This window comes from Diadema antillarum, unplaced genomic scaffold, assembly GCF_040938485.1.
Source record: "Diadema antillarum isolate AM-2024a unplaced genomic scaffold, OU_Dant_1.0 seq00000779_RagTag, whole genome shotgun sequence".
Classification (NCBI taxonomy): Eukaryota; Metazoa; Echinodermata; class Echinoidea; order Diadematoida; family Diadematidae; genus Diadema; species Diadema antillarum.
The window spans coordinates 164953-183082 of record NW_027271667.1 but is presented as its reverse complement, the minus strand read 5'-3'; the positions used below and the strand labels follow the sequence as shown (position 1 = coordinate 183082).

At 37.2% G+C, this 18130-nt stretch overlaps 1 protein-coding gene across 1 annotated transcript; it reads left to right on the top strand.

Annotated features, from left to right (window-relative positions):
- The first annotated feature begins 8462 nt into the window (after nt 1-8462).
- LOC139739020 (muscarinic acetylcholine receptor DM1-like) lies at nt 8463-16901 on the top strand. Its single transcript, XM_071649635.1, has 3 exons — nt 8463-9123; nt 10502-10773; nt 16773-16901. Exons 1-3 carry the CDS (start codon nt 8463-8465, stop codon nt 16899-16901), a joined length of 1062 nt encoding a protein of 353 aa, XP_071505736.1.
- The last annotated feature ends 1229 nt before the right edge of the window (nt 16902-18130 follow it).

Here is an 18130-nt window from a genome sequence, read left to right as displayed (position 1 = left end):
ATTGTACGTTTTTCTAAAAATATATGTATTCGTTTGACTGGTGTCAAGAATGTCTTCAAGTAGTATTTTTCCTAGGAGAGATTCATTTTTTTGTTAAATGCGATTTTCTTTAAAAAAAAAATGTCTCGGTGTTTTTGAAGACAGGTCGATAACCTACTTTCGATTCAATTTCAGCACACACACACACACACACACACACATTTTGAATCCTCAATATCATAATAAGGTCTACATACTACCCAGGAAATCATGCTCGCCTGACAAATGACCGTGTGTTATCAAGAAGAAGATTAAAAGGACGCACCCACGGAAGAAGCACAATTAACACACAACGGACGTCAGGCGATGACTGATCACAATAGGTCACTTGAGCATTTGGCTATGGTATTAAGCTAAAATAGGTTAAAAAAGACAGCAATCAGAAACGTTCAAGGGCTGACGGAAGGCATGGCTTTTTATCGGTATCAGGAATTTTTGGAGGCTCTGAGATGGCTGCCTATAGTGTCTTCTGAGGACGTACCGCTGGTTTTTGCCGCTCTCTTCTGAAGTGAAATATTAATACGGCGCAGCATCAACCAGCGTAGCGTTCTGGGGGACTAAAAGTAACAGTTAATACTGGCTTGTACCTATCCCCGACAAACCTTATGAAGACAGTACTGGAGAAACTTAAACTCGGTAAGTCACACAAAGCCAGAACAGCATTAACAACTTAAACTCTCCATTTGGGACGGTCCATTTCTTTGCAGCACTTGCAGAGCTAGGACCTGTAAGCGAGTTAAAACTAACCCTAATCCTTCCTGTTGTCAGAAAATCTTTAGGAACCCTCTCTTGTACAAAACATCGTTGTGATGATTTGAAAACTTTTAGTGTGAAACATTTCCATTGTAAACATCAGATGCAGTGAGATGACGTTTCAAACCACTTATGCAGTTTTCAAAAAACGTGTCGTTATGTAATGAACTGTCCAGATACTCCAAATTGTCTCAAAATATACCATGTCATGATACGATTTCATTTATTCTTGCGATGATTATATTCGTGCGCATAATAAAATGATTATATGTTGATAAATGTATTTCAGTCAAATGGACTTTTTTTGTTTGTATCAAGCGGCTGCGTTGAAGTAAGAGTATCAAAAATTGAATACATTTACACATTTACATTAGTTTTAGCGGTTTTTTTTTAATCATAGGTACCACTTTGTGAAAAAAAATACAAGAAACATGCTTTAAATTCAAGAACTACAGAGGATAGCTTTATTATGGAACACAGAACTAACACGAACCCAGAGTGTATACTGACTGACATCACACGGAGAAAAGAGAGGCAGACGGAAATATGGAGAAGGATAGATATCGATCGTACCCTATGATAATGTCAAAAATTGATTTCAAAGAATTGTATTCAAAAGAATTTTTTTTTTCCACTACAGGATATTTTAGTCAAGCAACATCACCGCGTTTCTGAGGAAGGAAATTAACCTACTGTAAAACACGATATTTTTTTTTGCTGCATGAAATTTTCGAGAATTGGAGCCGACGACCTTTTTCGTTGCATTGATTTTCGCGAGTTGCCTCTAACATTCAATGCGTATAGTGTAGACAAGAACTTTCATGTTCATTTCAATTCCGCGAATCTTTTTCAATTCAGTTTTCAATTTCAGTGTGTTTTTACACCTTACACTACAAATACACACATTCAGTCATAATGGCAAGATTGTGTCCGTGTGTTTATATGTATGCGTTTGTGTGCAAGTGTGTGTGTGAGTGTGTGTGTGTGTGTGCGTGCGTGTGCATGTGTGTGTGCTTGGGCGTTAACATGTATGTGTCGATTTGGCTGTGATTCGATATAATTTCTCCACATTGGTTGTTGGAATGCCAGTGTTTTCGTTTGTATGAGAGTAAACAAATGATGGTTTGTATGAGAAGGATCTTTAGAGGTCGGAATACCACCGAGTAGCAAGTGTCGAGTATAGTTGCCCAGAATAAAGGATACAACGTTTTCAAACACCAAATATCCTATGACATGAAACAATGCAGAGTATGGCTCCTACGGAAAAATAGTCAAAACCAAGATATTCCAATACGTCTGAGATTTGAATTTCATAAATGAAGGAAACTATTAAGCCAAAATGAAAATGTTAATCGCCTGAAAGCAGCAATATTAGTAACATATATACGAATGAAAGTTTGAAAAAATCATACAATCGATTCAAAAGTTATGAATTTTTATATTCTCGCTGCCGTAATCGCAAAAACTAAGGAGATTGCTATACTTCCTGATCTCATTATGGACAGCATGATATTAAGAAAGTAGTTATAAAGCACATTTAACATATTTCCGCTCTTTTACCATCATTGGAAAGCATTTGATTTACCTTTTCGAAAAGCAACGAGGCGATTGAAAGCGTCTATTATGAAAGCGTATATATATATATATATATATATATATAAATTCGTTTATGATAAGCATTTATTCGCATATTGCCCGGGAGCACGGTCCTACTAGGTTATGTATTAAGCATTATATACAAGTGGAAAAAACCCTAAAAGAACAAAAATACAGTCATCAGAAATCCAACATCCCGAAATCCCGAAAAGGCAGCGGGAATAATCACTTTATACAATGTTATTTTAATTTGTAAAAAAAAACCATTGATACAGTTAATGGAAAGTTGATAGAAATTCATTCGAGAAAATAAAATCCGAAAAAAAAAATCAAGATTATAAGACTCAATAAACTCCATTTTATTTTCGGATGAACAAACTCAGGATTATGAACTGTTAGTGACAATAAGTCTTTGTGATAACAAATCTTCAGAATAACGAGCATCACCCGCCAAAAGTCATCGAAAAGACTCGTTTATACCAAGAAAACTATCAATACAGAGGTTAAAAATACTCGTTTAAAGCGTGAAGTCTAGCTGCTGGTATTTACCAGGCAGATCCCATTGAAATGGAGACACTATGATACTCGAGCATGTTGGAGTTCTAGAAGATAACGAGTTGTTGGAACTCATGAAGAAGATTTTGTTTTGGACAAGAAGACTAGGGGTAGATTACAGCAGGTCAAGGGTAAACATCAGCACTTCCCATTCTTTATTCTATGTTACTTCCTTTTTACTCTTATTTACTATATCTTAAATGATTTGATTTGATTTTGTGAACAAATCAAATCAAATCTAATAAAATCAAATCAAATCAAAACTTAATTAACACTACTATACGGTGAGGACACTAGTTCTAAAATGAAGAAGCCAAAGATTTAACTAAAGTGATTTAAAATACTTTGTTTTAAGTAAATAAAAATAACGGTGTTTATAGCATATTGCAGTACACTTGGCAGAACGATCATTTCGGTTGATTATGTCATGGTTGTGTGCGTAGTTTAGAGCCATGTTAAACTCATCCCTACTCTCTAAAAAAATCGAGTGAAAATTTTCACTCTAAAAAGAGTGAATACAAAAAAGAGTGAATTTCGAGTGAAATTGGAGTGAATTTTGAGTGAAAATGCTCATTTTCACTCATTTTGGAGTGACGTCAGGGATCACTCCAAAATCTTCGAGTGATCCCTGACGTCACTCCAAAATGAGTGAAAATGAGCATTTTCACTCAAAATTCACTCCAATTTCACTCGAAATTCACTCTTTTTTGTATTCACTCTTTTTAGAGTGAAAAATTTCACTCGATTTTTTTTTTAGAGAGTAGAGAAAGTAAGTCTAGAGCGCTTCGTTACCATTATTATCACACGTTGAAGTCGATTGAAATGCTGTAACACGGAGTAATATCACCCATACCGAACGCACTTACTCATTGTTACGAATGACTCAATCCCTCTAGTGATGTAACTGGTTACCACTGTGGTTTCACAACTAGGTCTACATTATTACGCACGACGTAAATTGCTTTCAACATCTATCAGTCATCGCGTCAAAGTGGTGCTGGTAGTTTCTTCCTTTCTCCTCACACACACACACACACACACACACACACACACTCACACACACACACACACACACTTTTTTTTTTGTTTTTCAACGATGTTTATTCTGTTCCATTCAAAGTAATAGAAAAAAAAAATAACAATTTTCATTTGCTACAATTGAAATGACGAAAATATACATTTGTGATCATAATAGCAAATTTGCTATTGCTGTACATAATGACATAACAAAAATTACATTTTCATGAACAATTATCAATTTACATACAGTCACTTCCCCTATGCTCTCAAAAAAATTGCTTAAATTTAACAGTGATAATTCAATTCTTCTAGCATTAATCTTAATAATCATCCAAATGAATTATGCAGCAAAATTATACAGTAATAAATAATGGAACCATATTATTTATCAACCAATACCCGCCCACCTACTAACTCATATCCCTTACTGAGTCCCTATGACCACCCCCACCAGTTCCCTCCCTTCCTGTTTCCTCCCCCACCCCTATCTGTACACATGCAACACACAAACACACACAAACACACCCATACACACACACATACACATGCACCTAATTTGGTTAACTGCTCTTGCCTACACATCACAATATAGTAAATATAGTTATATAATCAGCCCGCCAACAGGCTGACAGGAACGCATGGGAAAGGAGGGGGAGAAAATACAAAACAACACAAGAGAAAAAAAAAAGAAGAAGAAGAAGAAGAGGAGGAGGAATGAAGGAAAGGGAAAAAATGAAGAAAAGAAAGAGTGGAATACTATGGAAACATTACTATTTTCTTAAAAATCACAGACGTTGCACGTAGCTTCAGACTGGTTTATTCAACGAAGTCTCAAAATATTCCCATTTTTGTAAATGTACATGTAGCTTCCCAGCCTTGGTCGCAAGGATTTTTTCCTCATTTATTAATTCAACAATAATCTTTTGCATCTTTTCTCCAGTGGGTAACTTATTTCCCGTTCTAGATTTAAAAATGATGTATTTTGTTAAACACATACTCACACACATCTACACACACACACACTCTCTCTCTCTTTCTTCCTTTCTCTTTTTTTTTTGCTGGTCTGTTTCGTCGAAGTAAATCAATTTCTAACTTTCGTCTGGTGCTGTGAAGTATGCTTCCTCTCTGTGAACCACACGGGTCCTATAAGATTACCTGCAGAAGTAATATCTGTCAGTTTCCTTGTAGAAAATTCTTTGCAGATAGCTCTGCTCTGTTGATACTTGTATGTAAAAAAGGAAAATGTGTCTCAATGGCCATAATGCTCTCTTTTCATTACAAATTTTACTGCTTGATATGATGTAATGCTGTGGGATATTAAGACAAAAATCAACACAATTGTACATTCACAAATTTCTGAAATACATGTTTGTCAAATATTGTCTTGAAATGTAGACCTGTGTTCTCAAAAAGAGCTTCTTCATGACGTAAAAGATATCTTTACTGACATGATGGGTTAAAGCAGTTTTAAAAAGTGTTAAACATTTTGTTGGAATGCCAATGTTTTGTTTGTTTGAGAGTGAAGGAATTATGGTTTGTATGCGAAGGATCTGTAAGATCGGAATACCACGAGTATCAAGCGTCAAGTGTCGAGTATAGTTGCCCAAAATATTATACAAGTTAAAGGATATATACAACGTTTTCAAACACCAAATATCCTATGACATGAAACAATGCAGAGTATGGCTCCTACGGAGAAATAGTCAAAACCAAGATAATCCAATACGTCTGAAATTTGAATGTCATAAAGGAAGGAAACTACAGCCGAAACATAAATGTTAATTGCCTGAAAGCAGCAATATCAGTAAGATATATGAATGAAAGTTTCAAAAATATCTGATAATCGATTCAAAAGTTAATTCTCGCTGCCGTAATCGCAAAAAACCAAAAAAGATTACTACACTTCCAAACCTCATTATGGACAGCATCATATGAAGAAAATATATAGCAAATTCAGCATGTTTTCGCTCATTTGCCATCATGAGAGAGCATTTGATTTACCTTTTCAGAAAGCAGGGATAATGATATTACCCTTTTGAATAACCTAATTCTGCAACGAGGCGATTGAAAGCGTACTTGTAATGAAAAACAAATTTTGAAAAATTCTGTTTTCACTTAACTAACACTTATATTTTGACATCGTTTTCCTTTCAAAGTGATAAAATGAGTTGCTCATAAAAGATTTGCTTTGAAGTTCACAAGGTCATTACCTACAGGTCTAATCATTTCTTGTCACATGCTTATTATATACATTAATATTAGTGTAAAACACACACAACCGGTATCACCTTATCGTATAACACGAATAATGATATTTGATAATATGTGAGCATATTAAACACATTGCAACACACGCGCACGCGCACACATGTATTATTATCATCATCGTAATTATATATGAATATAACTACATACACACGTTTATGATAAGCAGATACAAAATTTATTCACATATTGCCCGAGAGTATGGTCCTACTTACATGTAATGATTTGAGTATAATACATACAAGCGGAATATTGACAAAAATACAGTCGTCAGATGTCCGAAATGAATGCAGGTGAATGGTCTTTTTAAAAGGCAGCCGGAATAGTTACGTTATACAGGTACGATGCTATTTTAATTCGTAAAAGAAAAATTGACAGTGAAGGAAGGTTACCGAAAAATCTGAAAAATCAAGATTATAAGAATCAATAAACTCCATTTCATTTTGGGATGAACAACGTCAGGTTTATGATCTGTTAGTGACAATAAATTTTTGTAATAACAAACCTTCATAATAACGAGCATCACCCGCTGAAAATCATCGAAAAGACTCATTTACACCAAGAAAACTAGTTGTTAGAAATACTTTTAAAACTAGAAGTCTAGCTGCTGGTATTCCCTGTTCAAATCCCTTTAAAGAGGAAAGACTATACACAATCATATTGGAGTTCGGGAAGAAAACGAATTGTTGGAAATCAGGAAGGAGATTTTGTTTAGGACAAGAGGACTAGTAGCTAGATTACAGCATGTCAAGGGTAAACATCAGCACTTCCCATTCTTTATTCTATGTTACCTCCTTTTCAATTTCATTTACTATATCTTAATTGATTTGATTTGATTTTGTGAATAAATCAAACCAAATCAAATGAAATCAAATAACATGAAATCAAATCAAATCTTAATTAACACTACTAAGGTGAGGACATTAGTTCTAAAATCAAGAAGTCAAAGATTTAACTAAAGTGATTTGATATACTTCTTTTAGTGAATAAAATATGATAATATAATATAAAATTATAACAATACTTTATTACATTGTAGTACACTTGGCAGAACGATCATTTCATTTGATTATGTCATGGTTGTGTGTGTAGTTTAGAGCTAGGTCAAACTCATCCTTAGAGCAAGTAAGCCTTGAGTAATTCATTACCATTATCATAACACGTTGAAGTCAATTGAAATGCTGTTACACGGAGTAATATCACCCATTCCCGAAAGCACTTACTCATTGTTACGAATGACCCTATTTCTCTAGTGATATCACTGGTTACCACCCTGGTTTCACAACTAGGTCTACATTATCACGAACGACGTAAATTGATTTCAACATCTATAAGTCATTTTATAAGTCATCGCGTCAAAGTAGTGCTAGTAGTTTCTTCCTTTCTCTCCCTCCCTCTCTCTCTCTCTCTCTCTCTCACACGCACTATCTCTCCCTCTCTCTCTCTCTTCCTTCTCTCATCTTTTTTTTTTTATATCTCCCTTTCTCTTTTCCAGCTTTTCGCTGGTCTGTTTCGTTGAATTAAATAAATTTCTAACTTTCGTCTGGTGCTGTGAAGTATGCTTCCGCTCTGTCTACACCCGAGTTTCCACCGTCTGTAATTCGGGGTAGAGCACTGTTATCCAATGGCATCGCTGACAGAACTTAACCCCGCCCCTATAATCATATCGCGAAATGTGTTTTGGATAACAAAAAATCCTCACAAGTAGCAAGTTTTCATGTCGCAGATTATTGTGGCATAAATGGTACAATGAGCATTGAATGATTCGGCACATGCGCATTGCTGTAAATCGTGAAAAATAGAAACTGAACGGCACTTATGAAGCTCTATGAATGGTTTGCAATGAAATAATACTGGTGGAGTGATCGCATGAAATATCTCCATGCTCACTCGGAGCCAGCCCTTATTAGGTTTAAAATCTGAAGTATTTTCAAGAGTTTTCATTCCTTCACTTTCCCACTTACCTTATCTGTTGCGTCTCACCAACAGCGAAAACCTTTTTCAGACATTACAACCACCCGGAGACTTTGCAGTATAGGACAAGCAACTAAGAGCCTTGATATCAATTAATATCTGGGAAGGAACGTTTTGCCATTACACTTTAACTTTTCATCTGATTCACTTAGCACTGAACAAGTAGAATTGTTTTATTCGAGATGTCTAATGATAGTTCAAATGAGTTCTTCAGTCTGTCAAGTTTCACTGTTTTGTCCAATGATACGACATCAGGAAACATGGCTATGGCTCAATCTTCATGGATGATTTCTGTGTTTGGAGGATTGTCCGTGGTCATCGCCCTGGTCGCTGTTTTCGGAAACTCTTTGATCCTCGCTGCCATCTTTTACGACCGCCGACTCCTGACTTACACCAATTGTTTCATCATTGGCCTAGCAATCTCTGACTTGTGTAACGGGATCGAGGTTGGTTTTCGTAGCGTGAATACCTTCATGGGATACTGGCCGTTCGGAATAGTTGCCTGTGAGCTGCTGATGTTCTTTGCCCACTATACTGTCAATGTAACTTACGGGCTCATTCTTGTAATCGCCGTCGATCGTTTCCGCTCCATATGGAATCCCTTCAAGCACTTACAAAATAAGACTTTAAAGTTTGCCACCTGTCTCATTTCTTCTGTCTATATCACCCTACTCTTCGCAATTGCCTTCTATCTGTATCTCTTGCCAATAATGTTAGGGATGGAACTCGCCTTTGGGGACGAGATATGTCTGACCCGCTATCAGGGCATGGAATTAAATATTTCGATCTTCTTCATGTTGGTTACTCGATACATACCCATTATTTTCACCGGTGTTCTTTACATCGTAATCTACGCCATCATCATCCATCGCAGAATCCTTAAGAAATCGTCAGCTTCTGCTCTCTCCACGGCTGTGGGAGGTAAGACATCTGTAAAGCCTCGTTGTCAGACTAATGTCTATATTGATGGTACACACTCCAGCTACTACGGATTGTTACAGTCTTAAAGGACAAGTCCATCTCCATTTACATTAGGATTGAGTGAATGCAGCAATATTAGCAAAAATACGTCACAGTGAAACTTTGGGGGAAACGGTTCAATCCGTTCAAAAGTTATGAATTTATAAAGTATCTGCACAGTCTATGCTGGGTGAGAAGACTACTACAGTGCATGATGTCACATGCGTAGAACGATATGAGGAAAATATAAAGAGACTTTCACAAAAAAAGTTTGTTTTTGGAAAAAAAACAAACAAACATTTCCCTGACTTGTCACTAACGTATGTTGAGGGGAATATTATTGTTGTCCCTGCCTTCTGAGAGAGGCAAGTCAATTCTTCTTTTATAGTGGTAGAAAAGTGAAAATAAGTGAAATCTCTTTATATTTTCTTTTTATATTTACGATTTTTCACATGTGACATCACAAGCTGTACTAGTCTTCTCAGTGACTGACGTTGTTTAGATGTACGTATATTTTGCAAATAACGTTTAAACTCCTAAAATTAGTCCTGCAATTAAAGTTTGACACATCATATTTCTCTTATACCAGCATTATCTTCATTAAATATGACATCATAAGAAAGCCTGATTAATTATCTTTGAAATGACACCTCACTTGCTATGGCTGGGAATTTCTGGAATGCACAGTATGACCGAGTATGAGGAAAGGTCAAATGTGAAATGTTGCAAGATAGAGCAAACGTGTTACGTCAAACAATGTAATTCCCATTTGCTTTGTCGTTTCAAGGAAGGAATGTGCTTGAAAAGAATGCATTGTGAGATTGTCATTAGATTCCAGGCTTCATCCATGAATTAAAAACTGCAATAGTATCTGCAGATTAAAATTAAACATGAAGGTTTACCAAACAGCCATCTAATGTCTAGGAAATGGGAGTTTTTGAAAGTGCTGCCATTTCAGCATTACTCATTCCTTTGGCCCTTTTTCATCAAAACTAAACATTATTAATAGCAGAATTGTTGCGACTTTTCACGTTTGATCTGTCCCCATACTCAGCTGTTTTGCACATTCCAGGAACACCCAATCATGGCAAGTGAGGTATCATTTTAAGGACAATTAATCAGGTTTTCTTATAATTTCATATTTACTGGAGATAATGCGGGTATAAGAGAAATATGATATATCAAATTTTAATTGCAGAACGTATTTTGAGGAGTTATGCTATCACAGCATACATTTACTGTTTTAAATGAAATAAATGGTAATATGGGGTATAAGTAGTTCAGAGCACTGCATCTTGTTTGAGCATTATATCTCCATATATAACTTGTCCTCACACAGATTCGCATAAGACGGACCTGACCACCCTTCAAAGTGACAATCAGTCCTGCACTAAGCCAGAGGGCCTGGACATCCAACAAATACACCCACAGGTTCGGTCTCCCATCACTGAGAAGAAAAACATAGAAAGTGGAAAGAGAAGCAACGCCCGTGCACAGCGCACTCTGACCAAGATATTCTTAGTGCTGTTCCTGTCTAGCTTGCCTGGCGTCGTAGTCTACACCACTCACGTCTTGTGTAACTTCTGCATACCTATCGGCACCATCGGAAACGTATGTATAAAATCTAAAACGTTGTCTGTTATCTCTACCGATTTTGAACCTATATAATACATGGGTGGAAAGCAGCACGTTCAGTGACATAAACCTGCACTCAAGGAGCTCAGCTTTTCCGTCGAGTACGGATCTACAAAAAAAAGTAAATAAGAATGTGAAATATGTACCCACTGAGGGATTGTGCTGCCATTTTCTAAAGCTGGTTTTAGAACTAAAAAATAGATATGGAGCGGAATGATGCGAACTTTGGAGGTCTACTGTTTCATAATTGCAGCTATAGAGAGCACAATGTTGTTTATGAACAAGGACGAACCCTTCCTCTTTCCATCGGTACCTAATTATGTTCACAAACATGCATGACTGAGCACATGGACTGTAAAGATAATGATATCAACTTGCACTTTTCCCAAGTTTGTGTGTTATGGTGAAAGAACAATGCATGTGTGACGGCATGTTGGGTGAGATATGTCAATGAAAGTGGCCAAAATAAGCCATGTAGCCTCTACGAATGCAGGTTTGTGTTTAGGGTTTCTCCAAATATTTTATGGTTCATTACCTTTAGCATGGCCACATGTCCGATGAATTGGTAACTTCCACAGAGACCAAGCAACGCAGTCCATTTTCTCTGTTCATCATATTATTCAACACATAGCCCGCAGCGACAAACCATGTCTTGAATATGAGATGAGAAAAATGGATAACAGTTTAGCCTTTATATGAAGGACCAAGTTATCGACAACGTGGCCATGTTAAAGACTATGAACCATTAAAGAACATGGTAAGAAAAAACCCTAAACACGAACCTGCAGTCGTGCAGGATGGCCTAATGATTTTACCCCTTTCATTGACAGATCCCATCCATGTGTTCATGTGCTCAGACATGCATGAAGTTTGTCAACGTAATTAGGTACCAGTGGAAAGAAGAAGAGTTCCCCTTTCCTTACAATCAACATTGCACTCTCCGTAGCTGACAATTATAAAATAGTAGCCCTCCAAAATTAAACAACCTTTTGTTTTCTTTTTAGATACACATTGTATTTCAACCAACTGTTGCGACAAAAAAAAAAGATGCCAACACGCGACTAGTCTTCACGGTCAAATCCTGCAAAGTTATGTTTATATCACGGCTAAATACAATCCATCTAGCAATACAAGTAGCCTAGCTAATGAATACGTTGTGTCAAGGAAAAAAAAAACACCTTCAAGTCTCAACTCGATATTGCGTGTGTTTGTCGCAGTTATTTGAGGTCCTTGCTTATTATACCTGTCTATTTTCGCATAAAAGTCACAGTTGGTAGTTATTTTGATCTTTTATCAAATAATTTCGTTGTCAACTTTTCGTTTTTTCTTACTTCGTAGTTTCAATTATATACGTAGTATCTAAAGCACCTTTTCTTTTAGTAGAATAAAACATCATACTGTGCAAGGTGAGGCTCTGTACCTCACGGAGGTGGCTCTCTGAGGACTATGCATCTCATGGTACAGCCAAAGCAATGGGAAACTCTTTATTTCTAGAATGGAAGCGACCAGATTCCATGTCATTTCATATGAGAGTGATACATGATTTAAATAGAACTATAAAAAGTTATTTGAATTATAGAGGTTCACATTTTTTCAGAAAGCATTATACTGTATGTCCCCCCCTCAAAAAAATAAATACACATGGTACCTACCGCAACGATAACTTAAAAAATAGTGGATCAATTCAAATACAATTTCAGGATATGAAAGTATAGTATGATTTATTACCAACATTTTACAGAAAACCACATCCGTTTTGTTTCAGTGGTGAAAGATAAATGAGGATCTTTGTCATATTTTGTAGAGCATGCCAGGAATCCCTTCCCTCCAATTTCTGTCCATTGTGTTCAACAAATGAATATGCAATTCCAAAAGCATCCAAGTGCCATATACTTCGAAGAAATAGACATGACATGTTTTACAACGATCCACTTTCACTGTGACCGCTCAAACAAATTGAATTGGGTTTCCTGCAAAATATAGGTAACATATATTGTATTTTTTCAAAATAATTCAAATTTTATTCAATTTTTCGAAAAGAACATAGACATTTCACTTCATATTCTTAGACCCCGTAGCATTTACACAGTTCAATCGTATTGAAAGTTATCAGTGCGAAAATCCGATTGTAATTTTTATTGGGACATACAGTAGAGGTCTCGATTGCCATTTTGTCTTTTCAAAAATATTTGTAGTCGACATATGAGACATTGGACATCACAGGTACAATATTCCTATAGAAACCATGAGACAGAAAGCACATCAAGATTTTATCGATTTGATGTGTAGAAATGCACTTCTTATCTACCCAACTGCTTTGATTATGTCAAAACGGTGTCGCACTCATAATTCGCAAGGTGGGTTTGGATTTGAGGCTATGGATAGTTTTATTTGGCCAATAAAACGTGTAACGGTATCATCACCTGCAATAGACAACGGCTTGTACTGTATACGAAAAAGATATTATGGCCTGCCTTAAACACTATAGATTGTATAGTATGATGGGGGTTGTGTTTTCGGACACTTAAGTTCGCGCGTGAAAACTTACCTAGTTTACTCAAAGACTTGATAGACTCCTCCGATTGGGTGCGTCATTTTCATTACAGACGGTCCGGTCCGGTCCCACAACGCTTGGTCATTACAATCTATGAGAAAAAAAAATAATGTACTAGTTATAGGGATTGTGTTTAGTTAAGCTGCCGCTTGGAAAGTGGTAATTGGTGATCAGGCTATAATTGCTGTGCAACTGCAACTAGACGCCCACAAACCTTCGTGTTAAGGGATACGGTTAACTGTGCGGATCAATGGGGTGGGGGAAGTCGGCGATCAGTCGGCAACCGGTTACCTACCTTCTTACCACCCAGTGGCGTACCGTGGGTCAAGACATTGGAGGGGGGGGGGGCACCTCATGGCAGCAACATCAGAATTGCATAACGGTACAACTTAATGCGAGCTAGCGGAGCGAGCGAGCTTGAAAAATTTTGACAATTTACAGTCCCCAAACTGCCGCTTGTAGATGTACAAAAATAATATCTTTTTGCTTTGGAAATTAAGGGTGTTGCACCGGGAGCAACTGCTGGCAATTGCTGGCAGTAACATCGGGAGAATGGCATAACGATTAAATGCGAGTGAGCTTGAAAATGTTGACATTTTACAGTCCCCAAACTGCCGTTTGTAGCTATATTTTTTCACTTTGGAAATTAAGGGGAGGGTGCGCACCGGGCGCAACTACTGGCAATTACTGACAGCAACATCAGGAGAATAACAAAACGATTAAAATATGCGAGCGAGCGAAGCGGGCGAGTTTGAAAATTTTGACATTTTACAGTCCCCAAACTGCCGTTTGTAGCTATTTTTTTTTTCACTTTGGAAATTAAGGGTAGGGGGCGCACCGGGCGCAACTGCTGACATTTACTGAGAACAACATCAGGAGAATAGCATAACGATTAAATGCGAGCGAGCTTGAAAATTTAGACATTTTACAGTCAAAAACTGCCGTTTGTAGCTTTATTTTTTCGCTTTGGAAATTACGGGGAGGGTGCGCACCGGGCGCAACTGCTGGCAATTGCTGGTAGTAATATCAGGAGAATGGCATTATGATTAAATACGAGCGAGCGAAGCGAGCGAGCTTGAAAACTTTGAAATTTTACAGTCCCAAAACTGCCATTTGTAGCTATATTTTTTCACTTTGGAAATTCGGGGGGGGGGGGGGGGGGGCGCACCGGGCGCAACTGCTGGCAATTACTGGCGGTAACATCAGGAGAATGGCATATAGACGGTTAAATGCGAGCGAGCGAAGCGAGCGAGCTTGAAAATGTTGACATTTTACAGTCCAAAAACTGTCGTTTGTAGCTACATGAATATTCTTTTTTCGCTTTGGAGGGAGGGGGCGCTCGGTGCGCCCCCTGGATCCGCCACTGGTAGTCAAGGGCGTCGGTTTATGTTCATGATTAGGGGAGGTATGACCAGCGAGGGGGCGTCGAAGTGACCAAGCGGGAGAAGGATGTCCAAAATCTGCACCTTATATAGAGCATCCCCTAATTGTTTGTTTGTGAGTGTGTGTGTTTCATATAGATGGAAAAGTTAAGAAATGGCCAAGGTCAAGTCTTATCATTGGCAATGCAAGGCATTTTAATATAGACTAATATGTAAAGCAACACTGCAAAATCAATGATCTAGCTTTGATAGCATTTAATGTGTACAACCTAGTCAACCTACATCACATTGCGCAACATTGCAGCGACTCTTTTTGCCGTTCCGATGTTCTGAGTACACTGCGCACATCCTGCTTATATTAAAAATGCCAACCAGGAATCAACTGAATCACAATCTTTTGTCGTCTCCGGGCTTTTTGAACAATGTTTCACTATTATATACCTCTTTAATTATGGTTAAAAGAAATTTTAGGAAAATATATTTTTTTCTTGATCACCCTTTCATGTCGATTTCAAAAGCAGTTTACTAGCCTAACCCTTGAATTACCATTTTGGTAGGTTTTTTTTTTTCTTTTTTTTCTTTATTTTTACCAGCGGATTGGGTTGGGGCACGTGCCCCCCCCCCCCGTAGTCACCATATGACAAAACAAAAAAGCAACAAACTTTTTTGCTGACAAACATGGTCAGCTTAATATTTTTCATTTCAGGCAGAACCTATGAACCGAAGGCTGAAAACAATTTGCCAGCTTTAAAAGAAAAGTTAATAGAGATAACGGTCAGCGATCAGTATCTGCCTTTGATTGTTAGGAGCGCGTGACAATTGAAGAAATTGAAGTTGATTGATTAAGTTACTGTATCACAGGTTCAGTATTTGGATATGTCACGCCTGATTTCAGTAAAATGCATTCGTATATGTAAAGTCCATGGGCCAGGCCAGATATTGGTACCATCTGAGGTGGCAAAATGGTGTCATTTTGTTGGTCGGGCATAGATATGCTTATCAAGCTATGATAGCATTTCCAAATGAGTAGCTTAGTCATAGTAAATGAATTTTTAACCAACTTGGTCCCGTTGTTATATCCCTATACTTCTGAATCGAAACTAACCGCTATACAAAGAAGAGACTCTCTTCTGTATGTTCCATAGAGCTGTAAAATGCAGCTCTATGGTATGTTCACGGGTGTCCTATTGTAAACGCAGTGCGCTTAGTCTTTATTCAAGGCAGCGAAGGGAATATCCAAAGGTTATTTTGTCCACAGCGCTTAGTCTTTATTCTAGACGGCGAAGGGAATATCCAAAGCGTATGATACAGTGTATATCCTTTTATCTAAAAACAACAACAACAACAAAAGCAATTCCTCGTGAATTTTACCGTATCTTTCAATTATTTATCATTTTCCCGCGACAACGCTACGGTGAAAACGCTGACACCACGCCAATGTCGCTTTATTTCCCTCCAACAATATAAGATAATGCAAAAACAATGTACCGGTACACTACGATACATTATAATGAATGATATTGTAAATGAACAGAGTGATTTTTGTTTAAAACTGATGTATTTGTTGATAGGTTATAGTATAAAAACAGTATAGATAATCCCTTTTATGAGGAACTTTAGATATGATAACGGTACATTGGTCTAGATAAAGACTAAGCGCACCGCGTGACAGCTGTGGACATCATAACCCTTTGGATATTCCCTTCGCTGCCTTGAATAAAGACTAAGCGCACCGCGTTTACAACAGAACACCTGTGGACATACAGAAGGCAGTGCTCTTCTTTGTATAGCGGTTTAGTTTCGATTCAGAAGTATAGGGATATAAAAACGAGACCAAATTGGTTAAAAATTCATTTATTATGACTAAGCTACTCATTTGGAAATGCTATCATAGCTTGATAAGCATATCTATGCCCGACAAACAAACTGACACCAAAAAGGTTGTGCCACCTCAGATGGTACCAACAACCTATTTTTCGGGTCTTGGCCCATGGACTAGTAAGGGAGAGGACATTATGTCTGTTGTGTTTTGCTTTCAGGCGACAGTGATTATCATGCACCTGAGTTTCGCCATCAACCCAATCTGCTACGCGACTGGGAATCCCCTCCTCAGAGCTGGAGTCATCAACTTCTTATGCCAACGAAAAGGGGTGAAGCAACGGCCATAGACCGCCATGGTTTAAATTCAGCAAAACGTTATTTGTGTGTGTGTGTGTGTGTGTGTGTGTGTGTGTGTGTGTTTTAAGTATGAGATTTTTTTTTTTGCTTAAAAACTAATGTGTTGCCAGCAGAAGTTTAAATTACCCATTAGCATAAAACAATACGAGCTTCTATGCACACCCCCACCACACACACATACAGTACATACGCTAAATACGCGCACGTTTTCATTCAGTGTTCATAGGCACGCTGAATTGGTGGCACATGTGCATTTCTTGCTTGATTTGTCAGCTGTAAGCACAAAAGTCATGTTTTTTATATATTAACATTAAACCTCAACCAACTAGTAAGTGATACTCTTGGACACAAGAGTTATTGATGATGCAATGTAGCTATAGATAACATTCATTGAAAGTGAGGATAAAGGGCTTGAGCTTTATTGATCCTAGCAAAATCTCCGTTAAATGAAACTTCTGCGATAATAGCAATTGAACATTGCGCTTTATTCAGTGATAGTTTCTTTTGTAGGGTAATCCTACATTTCACTGCATTACAAAGTATGAGAAAAATACTGAAATTCCTAGAATAGATGAATTCGCTCTAATAATGCTTAGTTGATGATGATTGGTTTACTTTATAGAGTAACAATGACCATTCGTGACACATTTATATTGTTTTCTTTGTGTTGCTCTATTCTACTTGGTGTATTTGCATTAATTGTTTCTTTGCTTTATGCTCCTCAAGATAAGTAGTGTAAACCTTTGGTGGAGCTACTAAACCTGGGTAAAGAATACAGAATACATAAACAAATAGAAAAATAAATGAATTATAGCAATATTGTTCGCAATGTAAAATACGTAAGTACACGAAAAAAATGCTGAATAAACCTGAACTTTAATTGAAACATACCATCATGCAATGCAACATTCATTCTTAAATCTATATATTCGGATGACTTTAACAATTAAATCAATGACCATTTTATTGACTGACTGGTTTGTACAATTATCCACTGTAACTGACTTTTTTGTAAGAATAAAGTTGATCACAATGTAATAGGACATTGCCTATTATCTGGCTGCGTGTATCCGATAACAGTACGGGGAGATTGAAGTGAGTCGCTCTATATCATGTCAATCTCTCAAACGGTCTAGGAGAATATTGATTTAAAATCTTTTTAAGATTTCGTCGTGTAGTTCAGAGGTTTATCCAAGTCGCTGATAAAACATCTCCCTCT

Excerpts from the sequence above, each read along its gene's own strand:
- LOC139739020 (XM_071649635.1), top strand. The coding sequence starts at position 8,463 with ATGGCTATGGCTCAATCTTCATGGATGATTTCTGTGTTTGGAGGATTG. Across the intron at positions 9,124-10,501 it reads TCTCTCCACGGCTGTGGGAG|ATTCGCATAAGACGGACCTG; the intron begins GTAAGACATCTG and ends GTCCTCACACAG. Across the intron at positions 10,774-16,772 it reads CTATCGGCACCATCGGAAAC|GCGACAGTGATTATCATGCA; the intron begins GTATGTATAAAA and ends TTTTGCTTTCAG.